General features: G+C 38.4%; 1 protein-coding gene across 1 annotated transcript in view; it reads left to right on the top strand.

Annotated features, from left to right (window-relative positions):
• PRKDC (protein kinase, DNA-activated, catalytic subunit) overlaps positions 1 to 13,487 on the top strand; it is a 174,966-nt gene that overhangs the window by 119,849 nt on the left and 41,630 nt on the right. Inside the window, exons 60-67 of the mRNA XM_063079108.1 lie at positions 1,123 to 1,235; positions 2,766 to 2,897; positions 4,485 to 4,664; positions 7,315 to 7,520; positions 9,826 to 9,964; positions 10,807 to 10,995; positions 11,757 to 11,981; positions 12,528 to 12,636. Coding sequence (XP_062935178.1) covers positions 1,123 to 1,235; positions 2,766 to 2,897; positions 4,485 to 4,664; positions 7,315 to 7,520; positions 9,826 to 9,964; positions 10,807 to 10,995; positions 11,757 to 11,981; positions 12,528 to 12,636 — 1,293 coding nt within the window. The remainder of the gene's footprint in view (positions 1 to 1,122; positions 1,236 to 2,765; positions 2,898 to 4,484; positions 4,665 to 7,314; positions 7,521 to 9,825; positions 9,965 to 10,806; positions 10,996 to 11,756; positions 11,982 to 12,527; positions 12,637 to 13,487) is intronic.

Raw genomic sequence — 13,487 nt, 5'->3', positions numbered from 1 at the left:
AAAAGTGTCCTTTGGGGCAGATCTATTTTAATCCACTTGCCTGGGCATCATGTGGGCTCACACTGCTAACTCATTTTCCAGTTCTGGAATACCATCCTGGGTGATTTTGTTGACGATTTCTTCCTCAGTTTTCTAAGTTTTCTCTTTTTGGAATCGTAGTGTTTGGATATCAGACCTCTGGGTTATCCTTCTAATTTTCTTATTTTTTCCTTTCGCCTCTGTTTTCTGGGAAATCTCTTCAACCTTATCTTCCAACCCTTGCCTTTAAGTGATAACACCATATTTTTTATTTTCATGAGTTTTTTTGTTCTCTGAGTGTTTCTTCAGTCCTTAATTCACGGCTGCAATATCTACTCTTATCTTTCTGATGAATGATAATTTTTTGAAATTCTTTTCCTCTGTGGTCTGTTTTTAACAGTGGCACTTTCTCTGTAATTTATTTTGGTTTCTGCCTTTCATATTTGAAGCTTTCCTCAAAATCTCTGGTGATTTTTGGGCTTGGGCTTGTGTTCCTGAAAAGGCAGATTGGGAGTGCTTGCTGTCTGGGTCCTCACCGAAGGGAGGTCGCTCCAGCCAGACGCATGTACTCTTTTGCGCTGCCTGATGACCTAGAGGCACAATTCTCAGCCTCTCACAGGCTTCAGGGCTGTGCTAGCACTCTGGGGGCTCATGGGGGAGGCAGCTGCCAGGTCACAGAAGTCCTTGGTTCACTGCAGGTGCTTGCACCCTTTCCTGCTGCCCAGACTGGGGTCCCTGCTCTGGGCCCCACATCCGCAGCACAGAGCTGTGCTTCCTGCTGCAGCCTTGCTTCCTTTCCTCCCTGGAGGGGCCTCTCCCCCGCGGCCTCGCTTCTGCGCCTTCCCATGACCGTTGTCCTGATCCTGGTCTCTCTTGCTGAGCTGGGGTTTGGCCAAGGTAGTTGTGCACTTCTGTTCTCTAGCTTCCAGAATTGTTAGCTGTTGCCTCTACTGTTCCTCTTAGGCTTGAGTCTTTAAGAAAATACTAAGTAAAGGTTAAAAAGTGGAGGTAAGCAAATGACCTCATGTTCTCTTAAGGGGATTCTGGGAGAGGTGAGGCCAGGTGTGTGTGGCGTCTGTAACCAAACCTGCTTTACGTCTCTAGCCACAGACAGTCGCGCAGAAATACTGAGATTACGCAGACGATTCTTAAAGGACCGAGAAAAACTCAGTTTGATTTACACCAGAAAAGGTGTTGCTGAACAAAAACGAGAGGAGGTTTGTATCTTTTTCAAGAATTTGATTGGTTAGAAGTATCAGCTTTATATCATAGGAAATGTACTAAGGAAATCAGCTTCCTGTCAGATCTTGGTTCTAACATTGGTCTACAAAACAAAATCACAGAGGCAGCACTGTGTGAGTGAGGGTTACCATGAACATACCGGCCAGACAGGCTAGAGCCTCCACCAGAAGCTATGAGTGAAGACACAAATATGAGTTAGTAGTTAAACATATACAAAAATGTGGAATTAATGAAAGAATTTTTTAGACATAGCTTCAGTTTTGCTTGTAAATCACTAACTATGACAGAATTTTCAAGAAAGTTAGGATAAATTGTGAATAAAAACCGTGTCATGGTTCTAATTCAGTTTAAATCCTCAGCCATTTAAGAACTTCCAAATCTAAGTGGGAAGTGGTTGAATGGTTCCACTGTATCTTCTGTGGGAAGAAGATGGCCATCTTCTTGTCTCTGTAATTATAACCATTCTTTTGAAGACTGGGGTCCAAAATCAGGACATGTCCAAGACCCTCCCCTGCTCAGGTCGCTGGCCGGTGCTGCTGGAAGGCGTTCTCTTTGCTCCCTAGAGAAGTAGTTCTGGGCTCCTGATTAACCGTGGAATGTAACGAGGCATGTCTGAAGGAACTAACGTGTTCTGGTCAGTAGAAGGAGGAGAAGACCAGGATTGTTGGGTACAAATTGCAGGGAGATATTTTGGCCTGATGGGAAGAAGGACTCTATAATAATTGGTAAACGCAGGATAGCCGCTGGGTGAGGTCCTGCATTCATCCCTCTGACATGGCGTTCAGGTTTGAAGCTGCTGACCTGATCAGGAATGGCAGAGAGGTAATCAGACATCAGAAGGCCATTTATTTGTTGATCAGAGACTTCTGGAGCATGTGCTCAATGCCAGGCACTGTGCTAGGTGCTAGCTGTGCAGAGGTGAGCAGAAGGTAAGCCTCATGGAGCTGCAGTCCAGTGTGCAGGGCAGACAAGACAGGTGGGCTGAGATCACACACGTGCAGTGTAAGAATGTGCCAAGTGATGAGCATGTCTAGAAGACCTGTGTTAGGAGCTGTGGTGGAGTGCCCCTCTGGAGAGTGCCTGCAACAGGCGCCAGAAGGCAAGTGGACAGCTGCGGTCAGACACTCCAAAAGATAGCAGGCACCCATGGCCATCACACCCAAGGCCATCTTGTGGCCAAGACTTATTCTTAGAGGAATTAAAAAGGAACCCTCCAATCTATATTTTTAAAAAGTTTGGAATCAAATTTTCTGATCTTATGAATATCCAGATTACTCAGTAATACACATTTAAATAGCCTTTTCACTGCTCATCTGCCATAGTGATTTTGTTTAGGATCTATTGTCTGCCATTGGTAAAGCACAGTGACTAATCCACTGTCAGTGGCAGTCATCTGCATTTCACCTTTACGTTAAAGGTGCGACCCGACAATGTCATGTCTCATGCACGACTGATTTTCTTAGATAAGAATTCTAATCTTCCTTCTTGGGTTCTGGTGAATATAGGAGATCAAGAGTGAGTTAAAAATGAAGCAGGACGCCCAGGTCATCCTGTACAGAAGTTACCGTCACGGAGACCTTCCTGACATCCAGATTAAGCACAGCAGCCTCATTGCCCCCTTGCAGGCCGTGGCCCAAGTACGTCCTTGTTGTGTGTTCTTTTGACAGAGTAAAGCCTCTCTTTACAGTTCCAGGGGTCTGAGTCAAAGTGAGGTGTTGATTTGTCCTGGACAGTAGGCTTGGTTTAAAGATCTTGTTCCAAGTCCTGGCTTTGGCATGACTTCTTTTCACATGGTAAGACTAACTTAAGTTACCTGGAACTTGGCCCTAAAACTGGGTGTCTGTGTCAAGTCAGGTAATGCTCTGAGCCACAGGGTCTCCATCTATCAAATCAGACAGTGAAATCTATTTTTGTTATATGATAACTTTAATAAGAATGTAGTAATGTGTAAAAAAAGTTATTGTAAACTTTGAGGTGCTCAGCCACTTATCTCATTGTTTACACAAAATTTATCAGTGAGATCAATATTCTTCCTTTTCACATAATTCACTTAATAACAGAGGACTGGAAATATTTTTCTAAGCCATTAGGGTGCAGAATAAAGTGTTGAGAGCTAATGAAGTTTTCAAGCTGAGTTCTTTGACAAAAACAGGATATAAGGCTTCATTGAGATTCCTTGACTTTTGATGAAATAATTTTAAAAATCGAAAAGACTATTGTTATATATATATATATATATATACACACACACACACACACACACATAATACGTACATATATACATACATACATATATATATACACACATATGTACCTATATATATGTATAACATTGTGCTAGGTAATGAAATATAATGCCTTATATTCTATTGCACTTAAGTTTCCAGTATTAATATTGATTATAATAATAAATTTCATCTGCATAGCCCTTTACTGTTTTTTTAAGTTTTTTTAACCTTTGTATTTAATCTAAGTAATCATAGATGGACAGGAATTTTCGTATCATCTGTGTATCCTTCACCCAGCTCCCCCATGGTGACATCTTATGTAACTGGTGCAGTATTCAGACCAGGTGCTGACAGGAGGACACTGGTGTTCTCTGACTGCATTCGTTTGTGCATGCTGTGTGTGTTTGGTCCCTTGTCTAGATTCCTGTAACTCACCACAAGACAGTCCTTTGTTATCATGATGTGCTTTTACATTCCCACAGCAACTGCTGATAGTTTAAATGGTCATGATGATGGAACTTTGAAAATTAAAATTGGTGTTTTGCTTAGTTTCATCAGTTATTTTAAGCTTTACCATGATGCTGACATTGGAATTGTACCTAAAAATCTAATCTAATCTTCCTCTGAGCTCTTATCAAGCACTGCATTAGACACTTGGCATGCATTAAGTTGGCTAATGTTCATCAAAGCCCTCTGTTCTGTTAGCCCTATTTTGAAGAGGAAACTCATCTCAGGAGATAAGCTGTATGCTTATGTATTAAGCCAGCTTTTGAATTTGTCTCTCAGACCATGTTTGTATAAAATATTTTAAACAGATATATTTGGTTAAATTCCAAACACACTCCCCTTGTCAACACCTGTTAAAACTTTCTAAATAGAATTGAGATATGTTTGCAACAATTGATATTTTCCAATACAGCTCTGATAATATTGGTGAATTATTGCATTTTTACTTCAGATCCTAATTTGCCTCTGTTTTGATTTTTTTTTTCCCAGAGAGACCCAATAATTGCAAAACAGCTCTTTAGCAGCTTGTTTTCTGGAATTCTGAAAGAAATGGATAAATTTAAGACGATATCTGAAAAAAACAGCATCACTCAAAAGCTGCTCCAAGACTTCAATTATTTTCTTAATACCACCTTCTCTTTCTTTCCACCTTTTGTCTCCTGTATCCAGGTAAAAGTCTACACACTTTCTTTATAAAATACGCATTGTCTGCTTTGGCTTCTCATGACTATATATCATCACTTTGTCTCCCAAGTTGAAACTCTTAAGATAACAAAGTGTTTAACAGAGTGGATATACTGAGTTACCTCTTCCCAAATGGGTAGATGTAATTTATTTTTTTCCGAAAAACAAAACAAAACAAACAAAACTCTTATATATGACAGAATAATTAGAATCAGACTTATTATAAAAGCGTTTTATTTTGTAATAAGCCAGTCCCTGCAGTGTTTTGATTAAACCTGCATTTTGTTTAGTTTTTCCTTTTGTAGTATTGTAATCAAATTTTTTCCTGCCTCCTGACTGCCCTCAAGAGGTGTTGGCTGAGCACACACCTGGCTTGGTTCTGAGTGGTAGAGCTAACATTCTAGATGGGACAGACAATCCACAGACAAGTACAGAACAGAACAGAAGGTAGTCGTAAATGTCACAGTACTTGAGTAATAGAGAAGTATGACAGTAGTGTAGGGTAGTATGAAGCAGGCTGTGTACCTTGATCAGGGCCGTGTTTTGTGTATCACAGATACTGATTTGCGGTAGTCACAGAAGTCCTCCCTGAGGCAGTACTATTTGAGCAAAGAGTTTAATGTAGGAGTCCTTTAGGTACTGCTTAAAAATACTTATCAGAAGATGTTTTTTTCATGTAAGAAACTTTTTCTGTGACATTCAAAAAATATAGATTACTACACATTCCCTAGTGGCAAATCTTTTTGACGCATTTTAGTATTTTTGTATCTCGTAACCTCCCTGAAGTAATTTTGAAATTATGTTCTTTAATATTGTTTATCAGTAGTATTGGCTTATAAACTAATTGGGTTGATAATTCTCTGAAATGAAGTACTTAGTTTTCCTGTTTTATTCTTTTTGGTGTAGCTTGAAACTGTAAGTATAGTTTCTTTTTATATATTAGCCTTATTTTCCTTGGTTTATAATTTATAGGTAGAATTCCTTCATTGTTTTTCTCCTGGCCATGCTAAAGGCAAAAAGATTTGAGTAATTGTATTGAGTCAGCCAATATTTCAGAATAAGTTTTCTTTACATTGTATTCTGAAGTGATTTTTAAAATCTTAATTCCTAGTTTGATTCATTATCTATTAAAAAACTAGTTTTTTTCCCTTGCTGTTGTAGAGTCATTAGCCATCCTTGAGCGCATAAATAACTTGTAAAGTTTGCCATCTGCCGCTGGCCATGCAGTGAGCAGCACTGATGCACAGCATGCCTGCTGTCTGCAGTGTTTGCTGTGATGATTTTCTCCTGGCCTGTGATCTGTGCTTTTTCCTTGTCAAAGTACACTCGGTTCAGTATTCACAGATTCTTGTGAGGATGACTACACTGAAAGTTGATCTTTTACTCAGCACATCATTGTTTATAAAGTAAAATGGTACTGTAAACAGGATTGAGCAGAATAGTCAATCTTCTTGAAAAAAAACTTAACTCACTTAAATTATGCACACATTCACGTGTAAAGGAATGATATCCCAGTCATAGTCATTTATTCATATAAGACTTCTGTTGGACACACAGGACAAATGAATCTTAATCTACTTGCAATTAGGGACAACACTGTGTTTACCATAGCATCTGAAACAAAAAGATAAGTATTTATGGAATGATGTAGGTTACGTGATGAAAATTTAAAATATGCTTATTTAAAGGTATTCTGTGTCTTATGGTGGGTCTCCCTCCAAATTAGAGTGGTGTTGTCTCAAGATCTGACAACTCAACTAAGACCGAGCCTTTGCTGTGTTATTATTTGAAATAGAATTTTATTTGGATTTCCTTTTCTGTACCATTAGCTCCTTCTAAGGGTCACAGTTTTGTTTGGTTGCTTTGTGGGGGGGGTTACATTCTTCATTAATACTAGAGCAGAACCTGCTGTAGATGGAGTGTGTGGTGCAGCTGTGAGGGGCATGGGAAGGGGCTGGTGCAGACGTGGAGGGTCCGTCTTTACGAGGCATGTGCACAGACGCACACGTACAAACCCATGTGCACACATGCTAGTGTTTTTTAGTGAAAATGCTGTCAATACTATTCTTGTTTTTCTGTATGTCAATTTGGGGTTTTTCAGTACTTTGATGTATATAGGACTGTCAAATTGAGAGTTAAAAAGTAAAGTTCATTATAATAACTCCTGAAACCCTCTATTCAAATATTCTTGAATAAGTTAGCCTGGGTGGAAAAAGTTGGGAAAAAAGAGATTGCGTAGAATGAATGAATACACACATTTTTTTGGTGATTGGATATGAAATCTTTGTGTTTGAACTGCTTTTCTTGTCAGGTCAGGCTAAATATTCCTGGAAGTCACAACTGTTGTTTGTACATATAAAATGTGTGTGTGTGTGAATCTTTACATTTTCCTAGTGTTTTTCTTACTTTAAATTAATCCCTGAATTAGAAGTGTAAAAATAAAATGTCATTTCCTCCTTTGAGCAAATTGAATATTGAGGAAAAATTTGTTAATAGAATGACACAGAGAAACTTTTGGTGATATCACTACTTATGTTAAAACTTCCTTTGATGTTTAGTGAAATCAGTTATTCACTTGTGAAAATATGGCCCAAGTACCACAGGCTGAACAGCTTCATGTTTTGTGGTTTCATAGGAAATCAGCTGCCAATATGAAGACTTGCTGAGCCTCGACCCTGCTGCAGTGAGTGCTGGCTGCCTAGCCAGCCTGCAGCAGCCTGTGGGCATCCGCCTTCTGGAGGAGGCACTGCTTCACCTGGCACCTGCAGAGCCACCTGCCAAGCGAGCACGAGGGAAGACCCACCTCCCTCCTGACACCATCAGATGGATGGAACTTGCTAAGTAAGCTCATGATCAGGTGCTCTTGGGAGAACAGTGAGTTTGATCAAAGTAGTACCGAAAAAACGAGGCTTTGTTTTGGCAGAAAACGAACCAATAAAATTGATAGGAACTTCTGTGAAATTTTTTAAAAAATCTTTCAGGCTGAGTACCATTCCATAAGTTAAGACTAGTTGCCATGACAAGGAATGTCTTGCTCAAGGAAAGAGAGCATTAATTAAACCTGTTAATTTCTTTCAATATAAAGTCTTTTGGACTCAGTATTATTCATAAAATTTAGTTTCTTGTAAAGTGGGCCTGAAAACTATAGTTCCTAACATTTTGTTTTTTCCTGCTTTGCTGAACTGAATACAGGATGATTTATTACTTTCAGCAGGACTCAAAACTTTAGGAACAGTTTAATACAGTTACTTTGTTTATTTGGGAAATGAGTTCCATCTGTGGTTATCCATTTCGCATTGTCTCGTTCTTCCCTCACCTTTGCTTTGTCATGTGAAAGCCAGTATCTAATTCTGCAAAGGATGTTAGGTTAAGGCTAGAATTTAATTTGAATTTGTGTTTTATAGTACTGATTAGGTCTTTAGATTCTGGGAAGTAAAAGTAAAGGCAGGGGATCCTTGCACTTACAGCTGTTTTATAGTTAATTCCCATCTTTCTTAATTGAGCACTAAGAGTGTGTGAGGCACTGAGAATGCAAAAATGAATAAGACATTGATCACAGACTCATAAAACTAATGATCCAATAGGAAATGTGTGTACAGTTGTCCCTCAATATTCACTGGGACTGCAGACACTCCCAACCCACTCAGATACCAAAATCCACAGATGTTCAAGTCCCTGATATAAAATGACATAGTATTTGCATACAACCTATGCACTTCTGTCCATATACTTTAAACCATTTCTAGATTACTTAAAATACCTAATACAATGTGAATGCTATGTAAATAGTTTTTATAGTGTACAGTTTAGGGAATTAATGACAAGAAAAAAGTTTGTGTATGTTCAGTACAGGCAATACCATCATAAGCTGTGAATAAGGAGGCCCAAATGCACTTTTATACATAATTGATATGAAGCAAGAGATGGTAAGTACCAAGAGAGGCAAGATAAAAAGCTGGGACAGTTCAGAGTGCCTCTTGGCTAGTGCTGATTTTACCCGGGAGCCATTTTGTCCCCTTGCTTCAGATGTGTAAGTGAACAGTACCACCTTCTATGTCTAGTACTTTCAGGGAGTGAGAAACCCATGTAATGTGTACTGCTGCTGGGTAAATGGAGCATATAACTTTTGAGGGCCTAAACTTCAAACATTTTTTTCGGTTGCTATGAAATAAACTTCCTCATACTTTTTTTATGTAATATTTTTGCATTTCTTGCAGACAGGGTATTGTAAACATAATTTAGCCTTTTTTTGTTATGTCAGCGTTACTGTTTTGACCAGGGGCCTGCAGGCCAGTGCAAGGTATGTGGAAGCTGATCTCCTTTCTGACGTCTCAGTGGTCTCATCTCCTGCAGTCTTGCTGTGAGCTGCTGTACCACCACCTGCCCTCCAACCCTCTGTGATCAGGGCGGTGAGAAAGCCATGTGTATTAGATTTTTACCCCTTTTTATGTAAACACAAGAGATGAGCACCAGGGAAGGGAACCACATGGCATCAGAACCGAGCAAGGGGCAGTCCTTGGCTGGCTGGCTGGTCAGGTGACTGTGGGTTTAGGAAGAGATGAAATTTGGGTAGACTTGAGGATGGAAAAGAAATTTCTAGGAGCTGGGAACAAAATTAATAAACACTTAGTTGAGAATATCGTAGAGGGGGAAGCTTGGTTGATGGAGTCAAGCCAGATCTTTTGTTACAGTGAAGAGATGAATGAATGCTCTAGCAAATGTTGAGGCTACAAGGAAATTACGTGTCTGTGGAATTGAGATGGTCCATAAAACATAGATTAAAATGTGGCATCAGTGGGGTCAGGATTATTTTTTACTTGCTTCTGGGTTTTGTAGGGCTAGGTCACCCACAGATAAGAAGCTTATTTAACAAAATGGTTTATGCATTGTGAACCTTTTATATTTCCTGATTTCACTTTTAATGCACATTAGGATAATTTCTGCCTTCTGTATGATGGTATTAAAGGTAACATCAAAGTATTTTTTATTTTGTATTTTTAGCAAAATAAAAATAACATTTTATATATCTTCTTTAGTTAATGTAATGTGTCACATCTTGAATTAATATATCATTAGAATAAATACTTTTAAAATATTGGGGTGTTCATTAATTTGGTCCTTTTGTTTTCATTTTTGTTTTTTAAAGACTTTACAGATCAATTGGAGAATATGATGTCCTCCGAGGTATTTTTAGCAGTGCGATAGGAACAAAGCAAGTCACTCAGAATGCATTATTAGCAGAAGCCAGAAGTGATTATTCTGAAGCTGCTAAGCTGTATGATGAGGTAAAATTGGTCTCTAGCAAATATGTCATTTGCTTAAGCACTTCTGTTCTCTGCATGAAAAAACTGTTAGCATTATTATTTAAAACTTGATAATGCTTCAGCTTTATTCCTTAGGTTTTACACAAAGATTAATAGCAGAATGGTTTCATAATAATCAAATGTGTAATATTTATTGTCATATCTCTTACTCTTTTTAAGAAAACATCATTGAATAAAAGACAAAGCACTGCATAAGTCACCAAGTACTATAAAACTGTACAGTGTTATTTCAATGTCTGCTGTTATTATGCACTTTCTATTTGAGTCAGGTGTTTTCTTTCAGTAAGTAAAAATTTGTAAAGAACTAAAGACGACTTCGGGATGATGGCTGTAAGTTTAGTTTTGTACCTTCTGTTTTGAGTTGCCAATGGCTCTCCAGGTGCAGGTGTTAAAGCCTGTGACTATGAGACCCTTGAACAAGCAATCCAGGGTTTAAAATCCTTTGCAGTTGTGTGCAAAGTCCTGTATTCTCATTTTCATTTTAAGAACTTGTTAAGTAGTAAATAACACACAGTATTGTTTTAAATCAAATTATGGGTTGTTAAAGGTCTTTAGTCTTACTTGGTAAGTTTCTTGGAGAGATGGCTTCCTCCCATAGGGTTTTTATACTCATTTGTTATGTAAGGTTCCTTTTGTTTTTTTCTTCCATTCAGTGTCACTCTAAATATCTTCCCTTTACTCTGACCTTTCCATAAATCTGAAAATGATTGTCCTTAGTATGAATGTTACACTATCTCCTTTTTTATATGTTTTCATTTGTATTCTTTCCAACTTTGTAAAATGGTCTAACTTTTCTCTGCCAGGCTCTCAATAAACAAGAGTGGGTGGATGGTGAGCCTACAGAAGCCGAGAAGGACTTCTGGGAGCTGGCGTCCCTGGACTGTTACAACCACCTTGCTGAGTGGAAATCACTCGAATACTGTTCTACAGCCAGTGTAGACAGTGAGAACCCTCCAGATCTAAATAAAATGTGGAGTGAGCCATTTTATCAGGTAGGTCAGATTATTTTTAGGTCACTGAAATAAATATTTTAGATGGTCAGGTGTTTTCCAGTTGATAAAATTGTTTAAAACTTTTCAAAAACAAGGTAGTAAGTAGGGCTGGCCAGTTAGCTCATTTGGTTAGAGTGCAGCCATGGATTCAGATCCCTGTACCAGCCAGCTGCTAAAAAAACCAGGAAACAAAAAACAAAACAAGGTAGTAGTTGTGAAGCATTAGGATATTTATATAACCTGCCTTCCCCATAAAGTCCATAGTTCTGTTCAGTCTCTTATCACTTTTAGCTAACTCTTTCAAAATGAATGGGATGCATTTTAAAAATAAACATTAACATCCCTGGTTTGACTACGTGGAAGAATATTTCCTGTTGTCTCTTATATGACAAGAAGATGCACTGGGTCACTGGCCACCCACAGATGCCAGACTCCCAGGGCGAGGCACTCTGTTCTCTCCCACACTGCCGCTATCTTGGCTGTGCTGTGAATTCCTCAGTTTGTATGTAACATCCAAATTGTCTTCCAGCTAAAAGTAATTCCCATTTTCTATAGAACATGTATATATTTTGTGGTTACAAAATGAGCTATTTTAGATGAACTTGTTTTAAACCTAAAATCACAATTTTAGAAATATCGGCCATCGCTACTTTGTCTCTAAATCTTGACCTATGAAATTATACCAAAGGATATTAATAAAATAATTAGACAAAACTCAAATTGGCTTTCTGAAGTTACAAGTGGATTTTTATGTTCCTTAGGAGGTGTATTTACCTTACATGATGCGCAGCAAGCTGAAGTTGCTGCTGCAAGGAGAGGACGACCAGTCCCTGCTGACGTTCATTGATGAGGCTGTGAGCAAGGAGCTGCAGAAGGCTCTTGTGGAGCTTCACTACAGCCAGGAGCTGAGTCTTCTTTACATCTTGCAAGATGATGTTGACAGAGCCAAGTATTACATTGACAATGGCATTCAGATCTTTATGCAGGTAATACAGATAGATCTACCAGAAGTGTACTGTTTTCATGGTAGTTTTAAGTCAGTAAACTCATGGAAAAAAATTTTTTTTTGTAAGTCAGTGTCTTGTATAGAGTCATTAACAATGTTTATCATTGGCGTATGTTAATCACAGAAATATACACATTCATTTTTTTTCATTTTTCTTTTACTGTGTTGAAGTTGATTTGTACTCTCTCAAGGATGTTTATCAAAGAAGAAAGCTTTTGTAGTTGGCAGGATTGCTGTTACAGGATGTTGTGATTTTAAAAAACTGGTGGCAAATAGAGCCTATGAGAGCCTGATTATATCAATTTTATTGATTTCATTGAACCAAAGTGTGATTGAAAACCTAAATTATTTTTTAGAAATTTAAACCATTTGTTAATTGTTTCTGTCACCTAATTATTAACCAATCTGAGACACACTGGGTAACTGATGCATTTATAGGGTAGTTATATTTCATGTTTTAGAGAACTACATTAAAGATTTAAAGTAATAAATTGATTTATAACAATGCTAAATGCCTTTTTTCTAGAATTATTCGAGTATTGATGTCCTCTTACACAGAAGTAGACTCACTAAATTGCAGTCTGTGCAAGCTTTAACAGAAATTCAGGAGTTCATTGGCTTTATAAGCAAACAAGGTAACTTTTTGAACAAACCATTATTTTTTTGTTTTCTAATTATGGAAGAATTTTAGCATCTGATATTTTTGCTTAGTGAAAAGTGCATGCTTCTTAACGTATGGGTTGGAAACTGCATTGAATTTGTTATATAAATATATATTTAAAAATCATTGAAATAAATGTTTTAAATGGTCAGACGCTGTTCTAGGCACTGGGGATGCAAAGTAAAGTAAAACATATTGCCTAGCTTGAAGAAGCTTCCAGAGTGGTGGGGTGACTATGCAGGACCCATGTGCATTTGGACCACAGGTGGCGGGGCCTGCCCTGGACTGAGGGGTGCAGGAGGGGCCTGAATGGAGTGTGGAAAAAGGAGGGCTGAGTGGCCCTGCCTGACGGCATGCTACGGTGGCCCCTCCAGTGCGGTCACACTGTGGCTGGGTGCCCAGGAACCTGTCCTGAGGGGAGGGCAGGGAGGCTGTTGGCAACAGTGCCCAGACCGTAAAGATGTCTGTGCCGCTAATGAGTGGGTCTTATCCGGTGCCTGTGGGAGGCCATCCAAGAGTCTAAGGGAAAGAGCACATCTTTGCAAAGTAAAATGTCTTAGTTATAAATCTGAATTTTAGTTTTTGTCTTAACTAATTAAAAATAGTGATGAAAGACATACTATTAGTGATGTCTCATTCATAACGTGCTTTGTCCTTTCCAAGATCTATATTAATCTTTATCCATATTGCCTGGTTTTTATAACAACCTTATGAGATATAGATTTTTTTTTCTCTTCATATTATAAGGGCTTAGAGAGATTAAATGACTTGCCTTAGCTAATAAAAGATCCAAATTTTGAACATAGGGCTTTCTGCTCTTAGTTC

The sequence above is a fragment of the Cynocephalus volans genome, chromosome 15 (assembly GCF_027409185.1).
Source record: "Cynocephalus volans isolate mCynVol1 chromosome 15, mCynVol1.pri, whole genome shotgun sequence".
In the NCBI taxonomy this organism is placed as follows: domain Eukaryota; kingdom Metazoa; phylum Chordata; class Mammalia; order Dermoptera; family Cynocephalidae; genus Cynocephalus; species Cynocephalus volans.
Note: the sequence above shows the minus strand (reverse complement) of the source record. Positions and strands in the feature narration are given on the sequence as shown.